Here is a 15,571-nt window from a genome sequence, read left to right as displayed (position 1 = left end):
AGCTTCTCTCTAGGGAGAGTGAATAGATCCCCACCCCTCCCTCCAGGGGCTCTCAGTGAGGCAACAGAAGCTTCCTGCCTCCTCAGCCAAAAACACAAAGAGGACTTCTGAGTGGAAGGCTAGGAACCCAGATTGGAGTGAGCTAGAAGCGAGAGCATCGGAGTTCTAGTCCTGCTGTCACTTGCTGTGATCTTGGACAATCACTCCCCGCTTGGGACCTCATTTCCTCGTCTGTCAAATAAGGGAAATGGGCAAGATGAGAGGGCGGCCAGTTAGTTTCATCTCAAGGTGCCATTGCCAACTGATAGGTAGTGACTTCATGAAGATATTCGGTTTTGTTTTTTAGGAAGACTCTGAGACCATGTCTGGGCTCGTAATCAATTAACAATGTCTGCCATGGGTACAGGATGGGAGAATGCCACGATCAATTAGTGATGTCTGCTGTAGGCATGAGTGGGAGATGGCAACATGAGTGTCAGATACTTGTCATCCTGCTAGATAATCTCTAAGGGCTTTCTGGTTGGAAAACTTAGAATTCCACCACTGATTTCCCAGCGGACGTAGTTAACATCAGTTGATAAACATGTACCTCCCATATTGTGCTATTTGCACACAGCTGATTTCTCTCCCTGAAAGGGACATTCTCAGCCCTGCTGGACAGTCACTGGGGGAGCAGTGACATCCCCAAGGCTCCTAGCGCTCACATTCACAAGACATCACCCAGAAGTTTAGAGCCAATGAACATTGCCAAGGTTTGACACCCAGAGGATATTCCAGCTTCTTACCATTTTCCCCAGTTTACAAAAGAGCTTCCCATGCTCTATGAAAATCCCACATTGATCCCATGGAGAGGCTGGGGGTGCAGCAAAGGGCAGAGATGACTTTTGATTTTCTAGTGCACAAATGAGGGTCTGATCTGACAGGGCCTTGGGTCCATCAGGAACAGGCTTTGGCCAAACACCCTGTGAATACTCTGTGAAGACCCTGGGCCTGGATCAAATGCACACAACCATCCAAAATGAGGCTCACAGAGTGAGTCCTCGTCTGTATAGGAAAGGCGTGATTTCCCATGCACACCTACAGCACGGTGCGTATCTGACAACTCCCAGCAGCTTCAGTGTCACACAAGCTCCCCAGCTCTCTTGATGTCCACAGGCTCTGGCTGGGTGGAAAGTTCTCCTGAGGGCAGCCCCGATGCAGTGGTTCTCAGGGCCCCAGCTCAGCCCTCTGGGTCTTATTTTCCTTTATGCACAGATGTGCAGAGACCTCTCCTAGATGCTCTATCCCCACTGCCACCACCTTCCTTCCGTACCTCTCTCCATCTGTTTGGAACCAGGTCCCGAGTTGCTCTGGACCTGAGAGGCCCCCACAAGCACAAGGGTCTCCCTAAACCCACAAGGTTGGGAAACTGCATGAGAAGTTGCAAACTCCATCTGCTTAAAGGGGAAAAAAGATCAACCCAAACTTTTCCCAACACTCTCCAGCCGGACCCCAGGTAACCCCAGGATTCAAACTCAATGGTAAGTGGCTTTCCCATCCTGAGCCTGCCCAGAGGTGCCAGTTCACCCTGGTCTTCCTCTCCCAATATTCCACAACCCCCTCACCTGCCAACAGGATCTGCCAAAGGAGAACTCAGGAGAGGCAGGAGGAAGCTGGAGTTCATACTCAGGCCACAGGCACAAGTTCAAAGGGGCGCTGGAGCCCAGCCAGCTCCCAGGTGGAGCGGAGCCAGCCAGGGAATCCCCAAGAGCCGATGGAAGCTCCATAAGGCTCCCCTGGAACCTCTCTGTGTTCCTTCAGGAATCAAAGATGCCTCTTTCCAGGAGCAAGGGAAAGCTGTCAACTAATAATTCCTTTTTAAAAAACAATGTTTTCCTAACAGCACTGTTGGAAGGTAAATAGGTTTGTAGTTAAACATTGGAGGTGAAAAGCATTTATCCAGAGAGCGGTTAACACTGCCTTCTGCCTCTCTCGCCTGGAGGCAGACCGAGCTATTTGGTGAAAGTGATGTCTATACTAACGAGGCACAGGAAGAAACCTCTGTCTCTAGATGGAGTGGGGCTCTCTGGCTTTTTGAAGTTTTAAGCTTCTGAGGGCCTAATTGGTGACATTTCAGCTTCCCTGTCTACAATCTCTGTGCCAGTCCTATCCTAAGGGCTTTCTTTATATGGACTGGGTCATTTTATTTTTCCTGTTACCCAGTGAGGCAGTTATTACTATACACCCCATTATATAGATGAGGAGTCAAGCAGAGAGAGGTTAAATCACTCATCAAAGCTTAGACAGTAAGTGCTGGGGCTGGTCTTGAAACCCAAGCACCCTGTTCCTAGGGCGCATGCCCTTAGCCCCGGTGCCCCAGCACCACACAACTCTGAGTACAGTTTCGTCATGACACAAGAACCCCCGCCCAAGTGCGTCCTGCCTCAATATGCAGCTTGCAGATTTTCAGTAATATCTGAATACAAGATTCCAGTTGGACGAGATAATTTGGACAGATCCCTGGGGTTGGTTGTAATGGGATCTAACCAGTTTACATTCCATAGGAATTATCTAGAATGATGGTCCAGGAAATATGAGGTAATGTGATTTTTATAATGAGTTTCATGTTCTCTTTGTTAGATATGTTCTTATGTTTACTTTTTTCACCTGTGCTTTCTGTCCCATTATACCATAATGAACAGGAAAGACATATTTTATTTTTGACTTCCCACCTACCCTAACTCCCCCCATAGGCGTCCCTTTAACTATTCAATATTAATGTTGCAAATAATATATGAATACATTCTCCTTTTCTAAAAAAGTAAAACATTAAGATAAGGTTCCTCCTTGATCAAGCCCTTCCTCCCACTAATATCTCTAACGACCCATCTAGAGATGACTCTGACACCAATCTGGAGTACAGCCTTCTAGATTAAAAAAATTTACATTCATATGCTGTATATGTACCTGCAAAATATATATCTTGTTGTTGGTTTTTTTGGTGTATAATTATTATCATACTATAAATACTGTTTTGAAACTTGCATTGTTTGTTCAGAATGTTTCTTGGAGATCCACCCATGGATCAGTCTCATTTGCTTTGACTGTTGTACTCAGTGCTGTGAGAATACCGCAGTTGACTTAGCAACTCTGTATGGATGGTCTTTTAGGCTGTTTCCCATTTTTGCCCTTGCAAACAACATGAGGCTGTCCGTGCCTGCCTGGGACCAGTGACTGACCTCAGGCAAGGCTGATGTGAGCATTCACCATGACCCGTGCTCACCTCATTCTGGAACTGGCACTGCCACACTAGGTGTGCTGGAACTCTCTGCAATCCTTGGTACAAGATCATTCTTAGAACTTAGCAGGTTACCTCCCCAGGCTGTGGCCTCATCGCTTTAGTCTAGGGTCAGTGATCTCGAACAAATTCCCTCAATGACTCAAAGGCAGAGCGCCTGCAGAAGAGACATTTCCTCCTCTTTTCTGCTTTCGGGTTGGTTCTTGGCCCAAATTGGGATCACCTCAGGTTGATCTCAGCAGAGGCCTGCTCTGGATATTAAACCAAATGAAAGCCTATATAAATTTAATGAATAGAAAAATTAACAGTTCGTTACCTGCAAAGTGAGGCACTTGGAATAAGGACTCCTCTAACTCTAAAAATGCAATGATCCCATCAAGCTCCATAAGTGACATCAGTACACACTCATACCCATATACACATTCATTCCAAGGCTAGTTATTAGTGATTCAGGAATTATAATTTTTTCACCCATCATGAGGTGGGCTATTGGAGAGCTGGAAAGTGAGTGTGATCCTGGGGTGGGGTGCATGGGTGGAGAGTCTGGAGAGATGAACAAGGAAGAGAGAGAAAAGCTTGTCAAAATAGGTTAAGTCCTTTAGAGCCAATGAACAAACCTGAAAACCCCTCTTAACTCTATCTTCCAAGTGGTGCAGGGGAAAATAAAGGGCCTCTCCCAGCTCTGATCAAATATTGACCCTGTGCACTCGCTGGCCAGAGTTCAGACTAAAGCACCAGCAGCATGGTGGAGTCGGTGTTTGCAGAGCAATTACTGTAGCCCAGTGCCTTGTAGGTCAGGTTGTGCAACAACCGTCTATGGAGCCAGGGCTTCAGAGAGCCTTCCGGCCCCTCCTCAGGGGGACTGGGAAGGAGCTGTGCAAGGAAATAGACAAAGGCTGGAAACGTGGTCCAGCCACCGGTGAGAAAGCAACTGAAAAGGGCATCTGCCACCCCCCTCCCACCTCAACTGCACCTCCAAGCAACCCCAGGCCCTTAATCACCAAATGGGCCTCGACATTAGGCCCTGTCCTGGTCAGCTTCCCCTGGGACAGGTCCTTTTCCTGGTCAGATAGGGTTGAGTGGTGAGTTATTTTTAGAAGAAATCAATTTCCACTTGGAGACTAAGAGCCTCACCTCTTCCCTGTTCTTCACTTGACATCTGAAAGGCTCTTAGAAGCCCTCTCAGGAAACTGACCTGGTTTCCAGAAGAAGTGTTTGAAATAGCTGCTGAGCTGAAATGCTCTAAGGATGGGCAAACTGTGCAGGAGAATAATCTCCCTCTTCTTGCCAGGGCCCTAGAAGATTTCAGGGAGCAACTCGGGGAGGGGCTGGGAGGTGACAGATCACTATAAGGTGGCCAGAAAGCTGGCTGAAGCCTGTTGTGCGTTCAAAGTTTTCTAAACTACCAGTCTAATAGAATTTTCTGTGATAATACAAATGTTCTATATCTGCCCAACACACAACCACTAGCCATGGCCGCCACTGAGTACTTGTGATCCAGCAAGTGCAACCAAGGAACTAAACATTTACTTTTATTTCATTTAAGTTTAACTTTAATATAAGTAGCCACATGTGGCTAGTGGCCACCTCATTGGACAGTACAGCTTTAAAGTCTCTGTACCTGGGGGTTCTGAGTGGGCAGCCCCTGTGTGTGTCTGGGTCTGAAGGCTCATGGCAGGAGATATGGGGAGAGAAGAAGGTCTGGGGAAGAGTAGAGGGTGTTATCCTGGGGCTCATGGGTGGATTTCAGGCAGCGTATGAATAACCAAAAGGATTATTAGAATTATAGATGCACATTCATGCACTTGTCTGGGGAGAGAGTCTTCGGCTTTCATTAGAAGCACAAAAGAGTCTCTGATCTCAAAAGTAAAATAAGATAAAATAACTCCCCGATGTTTCAGATAAAACTCACTGCTTCAGGAAGCCTGCTCTGATCCCAGAGTGTAAGGTTTCCCTATAATATGTCTATGGCACCTTCCTTTGTTACATCTGGAATGGCGTAAAACAATATTGTTTGTCTTTGTTTTTTAACTAAAATCTATCTTCCCTCACTAAGCTGCGAGACCCATAAAGGCAGGAACCAGATCTGCTTTGGATCATCAATGTATCCCAGAGCTGGCACACTGCCTGGATTTACAAGGCAGACACTTAATATTGGAAGGATGGGAGGAAGGAAAGGAGGGAGGAAGGAAAGGAGGGAGGGAGGGAGGGAGAGGGAGGGAGGGAGGAAGGGAGAGGGAGGGAGGGAGGAAGGGAGGAAGGAAGGAAGGAAGGAAGGAACGAACGAACGAACTAGAGACATATTTTACCCTGATAAGGATTCTCAAAAAATAACCAAATCCCCCCAAACTAGAGTGTGGGTGTTTGGCTATGTCACCCTAGGCTGCTGTCACTAATTAAGACCATATGGGGGCTGGGTGTGGTGGTTCATGCCTGTAATCCCAACACTTTGGAAGACTGAGGCAGGAGGATCACTTGAGCCCAGGAGTTTGAGACCAGCCTGGGCAACATAGTGGGACTCCGTCTCTACAAAAAAAAAAAAAATTAGCTAGGCCTGGTGGCATGCACCTGTGATCCCAGCTACTTGGGAGGCTTAGGCTGGAAGATCTCTTGAACCTGGGAGGTTGAGGCTTCAGTGAGCCATGATCACACCACTGCACTCCAGCCTGAGTAACACAGCGAGACCCTGTCTCTAAAAACTAAATAAATAAATGTTTAAAAAAAAAAAAAAGAGGCCGGGCGCGGTGGCTCAAGCCTGTAATCCCAGCACTTTGGGAGGCCGAGACGGGCGGATCACGAGGTCAGGAGATCGAGACCATCCTGGCTAACACAGTGAAACCCCGTCTCTACTAAAAACTACAAAAAACTAGCCGGGCGAGGTGGCGGTGCCTGTAGTCCCAGCTACTCGGGAGGCTGAGGCAGGAGAATGGCGTAAACCTGGGAGGCGGAGCTTGCAGTGAGCTGAGATCCGGCCACTGCACTCCAGCCTGGGCGACAGAGCCAGACTCTGTCTCAAAAAAAAAAAAAAAAAAAAAGAGAGAGAGAGACCATATGGGCATCTTCTTTGTTCCCTCTCCCAAGAATGCTCTTTCTAGCTGGGCACGGTGACTCACACCTGTAATTCCAGCACTTTGGGAGGCCAAGGCGGGCGGATCACGAGGTCAGGAGATCGAGACCATCCTGGCGAACACAGTGAAACCCCGTCTCTACTAAAAATACAAAAAAATTAGCCAGGTGTGGTGGTGGGTGCCTGTAGTCCCAGCTACTCGGGAGACTGAGGCAAGAGAATGGCGTGAACCTGGGGGGCAGAGCTTGCAGTGAGCAGAGATCGCGCCACTGCCCTCCAGCCTGGTCGATAGAGTGAGACTCCGTCTCAAAAAAAGAAAAAAGAAAGCTCTTTCCTTCCTCTTCATCTCATAGCATATTGCTTATACCTCAATCTAGTATTTTTTTCATCTACAGTGGACTTAACTGCTTCCAAGTTTGCCTTCCCCACGAGATGTAGACTCCCGGCAGGAAGAGACCTCATCCTTCTCAAAAGTAGGTTCCTCAGCCTGCGCCACTTCTGCTCTGTACAAAAGCTGCTGCCTGGGGGGCCTTAGTACAGGCCCATCCACTCTTACCTGAAGCCAGCCTGGACTATCTTTCTACTTCCACCCTCGCCTCTAACACTCAGCCAGGCTGGGACTCCCAGATTTAGCAAGTGAAAATACAGGATGCACAATTAAATTTGAATTCTAGATAAACAAAAAACTTTTTTTAGTGTAAGTATATGCCATGCAATGTTTGGAACTTTTTTTTTTTTTTTGAGCTAGGGTCTTACTCTGTTGCCCAGGCTGGAGTGCAGGGGCGCGATCACAGCTCACTGCAGCCTGGACCTCCCCGGCCTCAAGCAATTATCCCAACTCAGCCTCCTGAGTAGCTGGAACTACAGGCGCATGCCACCACACTCGGCTAATTTTTTTTATTTTTTGTAGAGATGGGATCTTGCCACATTACCCAGGCTGGTCTTGAACTACTGAACTCAAGCAGTCCTCCTGCCTTGGCCTCTCAAAGTGCTGGGATTATAGGCATAAGCCACCATGCCCAGTGTCCACCCTTATTCTTAAAAAAGCATTTGCTGTTTATCTGAAATGTAAATTTAATTGGACATCTCATATTTATCTGGCAGCCCTAATCCAAGGCCTCACAGGTAGCAGATAAGCTGTGAGTGAAGAAGGTGGCTGGTGGGATGGGAAGGGGATGCTGAGATAAATGGCTCTGCTCTGCACAGTCCTAAGGCTTCAGAAAGCATGGAATGAGCAGTTACCAGGGGATCGGGGGCGGGGGGGTGGTTTATCTCCGTCTCTCCCAACCCTCAGACTTTCCCCATTCCCTGTGAACAGCTCCTCAATGCACCACCAGAGTTCTAAGCACCTGTCCTTAATGCCATGAGTCACCCCAAAGGGACAATGAACCTTCTCCAAGGACAAGCCTCAGGCTCTTGGCTCCCTCCTGCTTGATGTTCTCAGGGCTGGTGTGTGCTTGAGACTGTTCATTTCCAAGGATCTACTGGGAGCTTCACATGCAGGGGAGTTAGGTCCAAGCAGAAGCTTTGAAGATAATAACCAGAGAAAGGTTCTGCTTCAGATCTTAGAATCTGGGAGGGGGTGAGGAGTGTGGGGGTGAGGGGGTGGGGAAGGGCTGTGCTGATGTGGAAGCTGCTGTGGAGAGAAATGGAAAAAACCGAAGAGTGTGGGGTTTCTGTTCAGATGACAGAGCACCCTTCAAGTACTTCCTGGCCTCATGGCTGCAGAGCATGAAGGGCAGGGTGCAGGTGTCCATCTCCCTGTGTGCCCTCAGAGGGAGAAACAGAGGGTCCGCGTGCTGTTCCGAATGAAATTGGATCTGCACATACCCTGGGGCCCTCAATTCACGACCAGAGAGGGTCAGGGACCACTTGGGATCGCTTTGTATGCAGTTCCCCGGCTGTGTGACAGAGGTAGGAACCCAAGGCTGCCTGGTGGGTACCTGGCCTTTGGGAACAAAGGAAAACATCTGAAGAGGGAGAGATAAGGGAGGGGAAGTACAGGGAGACCCACGCTGGGGTGCAGGGAACCAGCTTGTACAGGAGGGAACTAAGGGTCTCTCAAAGGGGTCAAAGGGGTGTTCAGGCCTCCTGTTGTTACCTGAATAGACCCCCAAATGCTGCCCAAATAGTACCGGGTGTGAATGTATGATTCATGATCTAAACTGGTTTAGCTCAGCAGTTCTTTTTTTTTTTGAGACAGGGTCTCACTCTGCCACCCATGCTGGAGTGCAGTGGTGCAGTCATAGCTCACTGCAGCCACGACCTGCCAGGCTCAAGTGATCCTCCCACCTCAGCCTCCTGAATAGCTGGAACTACAGGCACACCATCACACCTGGCTAGTTCTTCACTGGGGGTTCACAGGGGGTCTGTGAACACTTGCCACTGTAAGTAAAATTGTATGTATCCGCTCTTTTCCTGGGGAGAGGGCTTCCATCAGATTCACAGAGGGGTCTGTGGCCCCCAGGAGGTTTAGAACCATGAGCTGGTGAAACCCAGGGAGCAGCTCCTTGGAGATGGGCCTGGTGAGCCTGGGACTTTCAGGGTCAGCCAAAAAGGAAACGAGCAAAACATTTCTGAGAGCTGCCCCTGGGCCGCACCCCAGCTCCCCGCAGCTCCCACCTTGCCCCCAGGGACAGCTTGAGAGAGAAGCCTGAGGCCTACCTGGCTCTGAATACGCTGGCAGGGACTGGGCACAGGGAGCTCACCACAGAGTGACGCCAAGTGAGGGAAGCCACAAAGCAACATCAGGAAGTGGGTCTCCAGCCCCTAGACCCCCCCCCAGCCATGCAGCCCAACATCCCTGCCACCTGGCAACACCAGGCAACTCACTAGGCAACTAAGTGTTGGGAGAAAAGTGGATCCACTCATTCATTCCTCCTAACAACCCTACTGGGCAGGCACTATTCGAACCTTCACAGTACAGATGAGAACAGCAAGCCTAGAGAAGTGAAGGAGCCTGTCCGGAGGTACGTGGTGACAGCCAGTAACCAATGTGTCCCCGATGCCTAAACTCTAAGCTGCTCTCTTACACAACCCCTCAGAGACATGAGTTCTGAGGTGCACCAGTGACCAGAGATGGAGTTAGCAACTCCCTTTGTTCTACCTCTGTAGGATCCACCATGCCAAAATCAGCGACCTGATACATAAGCAAGGCTTTTCTTTTTTTTTTTTGAGACGGAGTCTTGCTCTGTCGCCCAGGCTGGAGTGCAGTGGCCGGATCTCAGCTCACTGCAAGCTCCGCCTCCCAGGTTCACGCCATTCTCCTGCCTCAGCCTCCCGGTAGCTGGGACTACAGGCGCCCGCCACCGCGCCCGGCTAGTTTTTTGTATTTTTTAGTAGAGACGGGGTTTCACCGTGTTAGCCAGGATGGTCTCGATCTCCTGACCTCGTGATCCGCCCGGTCTCGGTCTCCCAAAGTGCTGGGATTACAGGCTTGAGCCACCGCGCCCGGCCAGCAAGGCTTTTCAAAATGGACGCCACTAAAACTCATCACGGCAGGTAAAATGGGTTTGTAAAGATGCTATGCTTGGCTCCTAAGTTAATTTTCAAAGAAGTATTCCAACCCCTTCCCAAACCGCATCTACAGCTCAGCAATGACCCACATGGACAAGCCTGGCCAAGCGCATGGCCATTGCTAAGCTAGAGCCAGCACACTGCACTAGCTGCTCCCTGCTTGCACGTCCCCTTTCCACATACAGGGAATGAGCCCTCCAGGCAAGGGAGGTGGTGGTGGGGGAACAGCATTCCTTTCTCCTGAGATTCTGCAATGCAGGAGGGGGTGGGGGATCATAACGGAAGAGGGGGAGAAAAGTTCTGATTTGGAAGTTTCCACCGGCTTTCAGGCCCCCTCCAGCTCATCAATGAGTCCTTTCAGGGTTCCCTCTCCCCAACTGAGTTATCACTTCCTGTCCAGCACACTGTACCCATTGATGGGGTATCAGCAAACCCCACCAGATTACACCAAACCTAAGGAGGCTGGACATGAATTGAGGAGGGAAGAGGAAGAAGGCTGGAGAGTAAGGAGTGGCTTTCAATCCCATATTCAACGGGATATTCAAGCCCATATTGTTGGATTAAGAGAGGATTTGTAATACAGGAAGCTAGCTCACCCTTGGCTTGTCTCATAGGTAGGGCAATGAGGACAACGAGATAGAATCAGGTACTGGGGGCAAGCACATGGTGCCAAAGATGACCTCTCCAAGATGACTGACAACCAAAGGCCTGCCAAGAAAGGAGTGGACCCTGGCTGTGAGGGTAGAAGTGGGTGTCTCTTTGTGTTTTTATTGGCCTAAACCAGGCTCACAGCCCCAAGAGGAATCTACAACATCTTGGCTCTATCTGAAAGGGCTGCTGCTCAATTCATGACTGATTCTCCCTTCTCTAGTACTTGCCTGTGATCCACAGAGGTGGGCTCCCTAGTGGCCATGTCTGTGCTAAAAGACCCTCAACTCCCGGCCATACTGATTGGTCCAGAGAGGGCACCTGACGCAAGCCAGACCAATCAGAATCGTCTCTGGGATTTTTCAACTTGGAACTGGGAAAGAGTCAATCTCCGCTCTGTTGGGAGCCAAAAGATATAAAATTCTAGAGCTGTTGACAGCCATGTTCCTTGGGGTGTGAGGTAACAGAAGCTGAGGGCAATGCCAGAGGGAAGCAGAGACAAGACAGAGGGAGAGCAGATCCTGGTTTCAGGTATTCCTGAAGGCCTCTGCCTCGCTGCTCTTCTCACCATGTGGTCAGCTGCACAAGCTTCCCTGGTCCCTCCTTCCAATCACGTCTCCTTTGTGCCTAAGCCAGTGCAAGTGTAAAACTATCACTTGCAACCCAAAGAGGCCTGACTAAATTAGCTGGCACCAAGGGTGTGTCTGCAGGGGTAGCTGTGGGACCCATACTACCATCCCCCTTGTGAACATGCCTATGTGTCTTAGAGACACACACCTACCACGTACACGTACAAACTGGGTGGCAAGTGCCTCATTCAGTTAAACAGACACCGTGGTATGTATGCCTAGTTTGTGCCTGTAGTTGAAAAAAATGCTTATTTTCTGTTTCGGTCTTCCCTGTGTGTTTGCTTTTCTTAGGCTGCAATGATGTGGTGGCTTCTGTCTCACCCTGGATGTTTACAGACACACGTCTGGTCAGGCACACAGCACCTCCCACCATCCTCCTGCCTCTCCACCACAGTTTCCTACCCTGCAGGCAAGAGAGGGTGACAAAGCATGACTGTTAAGACCATTGGAGGAGGCCAACAAAGCCCCGAGTGTCTGTCTGCAGTATGCAAGATTGAGACAAGCCCAGCTCCACCTTCGAGCTTCCCTCCTCTGTCCCTCTGCTCCCACCTGGACTCTGACCCTGACAGCTCCGTTGGGGGCTCCCTGGATAAGCGAGGGTATGAGAGAGGCCAGCCCACCAGACTCGGGCCACTGTCCGAGCTCTGACCAACTTACCTGCAGGTCAAAGAACTTGCTATACCTCCGGTAGATGGTCTGGGAGGTAGAGTCAGACCAGGTCACATTGATGATGTATACCTGTGGGAAAAAGGTAAGAGCAGGTGAGCAAGGCTGGATTTCAAGCTGTCTGTGCCAGGTATCATGTAACATGACTGCAGGTGTTCCAATGGCCAGGACCACTCTTTTTCTCATCTCATCTGTCCCTAGGGGATAGCACAGCATCAGCTACCATGTAGACGTCTAAACACACACACACACACACACACACACACACACACACACACACACGGACACCCCTAGAGGGATATTTCATCAAATGCCAACAATTATTATCTTAGGAAAATAGGATCAGAATGAGTGGTTTTAATTTCCTTCTTTTTTATTTGTATATATTTCATACAATAAACATAAAATCGAGGTCATTACATTTTTGTTTGTTTGTTTTTGAGACAGAGTCTCATTCTGTCGCCCAGGCTAGAGTGCAATGGCATGATCTTGGTTTACCGCAACCTCCGCCTCCCTCGTTCAAGCGTTTCTCCTGGCTCAGCCTCCCGAGTAGCTAGGATTACAGGCGCCTGCCACCATGCCCGGCTAATTTTTGTATTTTTAGTAGAGACGGGGTTTTGCCATGTTGGCCAGGCTGGTCTTGAACTCCTGACCTCAGATGATCCACCTACCTTGGCCTCCCAAAGTGCTGGGATTACAGACATGAGCCACCGCGCCTGGCCTTTTTAGATAGCTAATTTCCACTGGTTCACAACTTTAGAGTGAATGAGATTCTACAAGAGGCCTTCTGAAATTGCAGGTGGACCCCGCTCTCTGAAATTCTGCAGACATGGGTTTTGAGGGCTCGGACGTTTATACTTTTAACAAACCCCAGCTTATTTTGCTGCAGTGGATCCTCAGAACTCACTCTGAAAAGCCCTTCAGGAGACCAGAAGCGCTCAGAGATGTGTGATTCATCTCAGCATCCCTGTCTTTGCTCAGTGCCTGGCACAGAGCAGGTGCTCAGAAAACACTTTGCTATGTTGAACAAACACACTGGTCTTCTGGAGGAGAAACGGATTTGAAGAAGAGGCGTTAGCACGTGGGAGACTGGAAACCTTTTCTCTTTGGGAGCCTCACAATGAAGGCATTTCGGGGCCAGGCTGTCACCCCAGTTCCCAAGTCTCCATCAGGCTCTGCAAGAGCTCGTGCCACTCTGGAAGGCTGAACTCACTTAGGAATCCCTGGAGAAGGAGAGAAAGCCCCTGGTCCACACAATCTGGCCTGCTCTTTCCACTATTTCTGTCCCACCCGGGAGAGGCCTGAGTTAGAGGAATGGGTGCCCTCCCACAGCCTCAGGGCTATTCTGTTGAACTTCTCCCTGGAAGGGACACCTGCAGGGGTGTCTCCAGGAGGACAGTTAAGGGAGGGCACTGATAAGACACAGGTGAGACCTCTGCCTCCCTTCTTCCCTCAGGAGAGAGGCAGTGGCTGTAGGTCCTGAATGGTGGTTCCCAGGCCAGGGCGTCCTTTAGGATCACCTGGGGCTGGGGGCGGGCTTCATAAAAATTCAGATTCCAGGGACTCTTGTCTAGTCACTCTGTCCTGTAGGCCTGTGGGGGTGGGGCTGGGGGGGACTCTACCAGTAAGAACAAAATAGCCAGTGAGGCCAGGGATCTGGGCCATGATGAGAAGGAGGAACATTAGCAAAGAGAAGTGACATTTAGACACCTTGCCATCAGACTGGCCCAACTCCCAGATGCCTGGAACAGGGTTTGCAACAGGCGTGGCGAGGCTTTGTGCTTGGCTGCTCAGGTAATACACAAGAAAATGAGCTGAATCCAGTCTCTTCTCCCTTCCTATCTCTATGACACAGAGGCAGCCTCACGCCATGGCGAGTTTTTCTGAAACACAGCCAAGGAGAGGGCCATAACACCAAAGCAAACAGGCCTGAGCGCTGCCACCCAGAGATGGGGCATTTACGACATGTGACCCTGATACAGAACATAAGGTAAAAGGCCACCCCTATCTTCATCAGCTCAAAATAGACTATTGGCTATTATTATAATAAATGGGTGTATGCTTTGCTTTATATCATATGTAAATAGGTATCACATGATACATTGTAAAACCATTTTGATAACTTAATGTTACCTAATGTTTAGGCAACTAAATGTTACTGGATACCAGTACAGCATAAAGCATTTATATGCATTAGCTCATTTAATCTTCAGCCCAATGAGGTAGCTACCACTGTTATTCCCATACTGTACAAGAGGAAGGTGAGGCTCAGAGAAGCTAAGTAACTTGCCTGAAGTTACTAATAAATTACAGAGCAAAAGATTTGAACCCAGGTCTAGCTGAGTTCTAATACCTATGCTCTTAACTGCACTGGACTACCTCCCTGTATGTAAATTTATCTAAACTGAACTACTTTGATCAGGACTGAATGACATGGTCAACCAAAAAGTATCTGAAACAAGTCTCCATCAATTTAGCAAGTGTATTTTGCCAAGGTGAAGGATACACCTGCGATACAGCTTCAGGAGGTCCTGATGACACGTGCCCGAGGTGGCTGGGGTACAGCCTGCTTTATACATTTTAGGGAAATACATCAATCAATACATATAAGATTTACATTGGTTCCATCTGGAAGGGCAAGACAACTCTAAGTAAGGGACGAGGGGCTTCCAGGTTATAGGTGGATTTAAATATACTCTGACTGGCAATTGGTTGAAAGAGTTACTACCACTAGAAAGGAGTGTCTGGGTTAAGATAAGCAATCGTGGAGATCAAGGTTTTATCATGCACATGAAGCTTCCAGGCCGCAGGCTTCAGAGAGTACAGATTGTAAATGCTTCTTATCAGACCTAAGGTCTGCATTGATATTGATGCTGGGGGAGTATAATGAAGCATGTCTGATCCCCACTTCCCGTCATGGCCTGAACCCGTCTTTTAGGTTCAATGTTAGGATGCCCGGGCTGAGGAGGGAGTGCATTCAAATGGTTGCAGGGGGCCTTCAAATTTTATTTTGGTTGATACCATCTTTTTTTTTTTTTTTTTTTGAGAGAGTCTCTCTCTGTCACCCCGGCTGGAGTGCAGTGGTGTGATCTTGGCTCATTGTGACCTCCGCCTCCCGGGTTCACGCCATTCTCCTGCCTCAGCCTCCCGAGTAGCTGGGACTACAGGCGCCTGCCACCATGCCCAGTAAATTTTTTGTATTTTTTAGTAGAGACGGGGTTTCATTGTGTTAGCCAGGATGGTCTCAATCTCCTGACCTCGTGATCTGCCCGCCTTGGCCTCCCAAAGTGTTGGGATTACAGGCGTGAGCCACCGCATCCGGCCGGTTGACACCATCTTTTTAAATAAAGGTGTGGGTGGTCTGAGAAGCTTGCGGTGCCCTTGCCGAGGGAGTGCGCCTAGAGGAACATGCGGGAACAAAGGCGACTCTGAGAGCCTGAGACCAAGAAGACACAGAACTGGGGGCCCAGACAGAAGCAAATGGTTAGGAATGCTACAAAACCGACTGATGCCGAGGACCCCCTCAAATTCAATGCTGTGGGATTTTCCTGGGGTTTATAACCTACCCGGGTCTGCCTGCTGACTCCCAGCTCCATCTCCCCTCCCACCTTCATCTCTGCTTCCCACAGGTCCTGGGGCAGGAGCAGAGGCTGAGCCCGCACCAGGGGCTATCTCTCTGACCTCCACCCCAGGAGCTAAATGTGAAGAGGGCCCAAGTGGCCAATCCGCCCCTGGAGAGAGGGCTGCACTCGCCTGCAGGGCATTAGA

The 15,571-nt window shown here is 49.4% G+C and overlaps 1 protein-coding gene across 2 annotated transcripts in view; it reads right to left on the bottom strand.

Moving 5' to 3' along the window:
- The window catches only part of SH3PXD2A (SH3 and PX domains 2A), a 261,353-nt gene that overhangs the window by 195,016 nt on the left and 50,766 nt on the right, over positions 1 to 15,571 (bottom strand). For both annotated transcript variants that reach the window (XM_033183812.1, XM_033183820.1), the window contains exon 2: positions 11,795 to 11,875. In XM_033183812.1, coding sequence (XP_033039703.1) covers positions 11,795 to 11,875 — 81 coding nt within the window. The remainder of the gene's footprint in view (positions 1 to 11,794; positions 11,876 to 15,571) is intronic.

The sequence above is a fragment of the Trachypithecus francoisi genome, unplaced genomic scaffold (assembly GCF_009764315.1).
Source record: "Trachypithecus francoisi isolate TF-2019V2 unplaced genomic scaffold, Tfra_2.0 Contig01579, whole genome shotgun sequence".
NCBI classification, from domain to species: Eukaryota; Metazoa; Chordata; class Mammalia; order Primates; family Cercopithecidae; genus Trachypithecus; species Trachypithecus francoisi.
The sequence above is the reverse complement of the archived record's forward strand: the minus strand, read 5'-3'. Positions and strand labels throughout refer to the sequence as shown.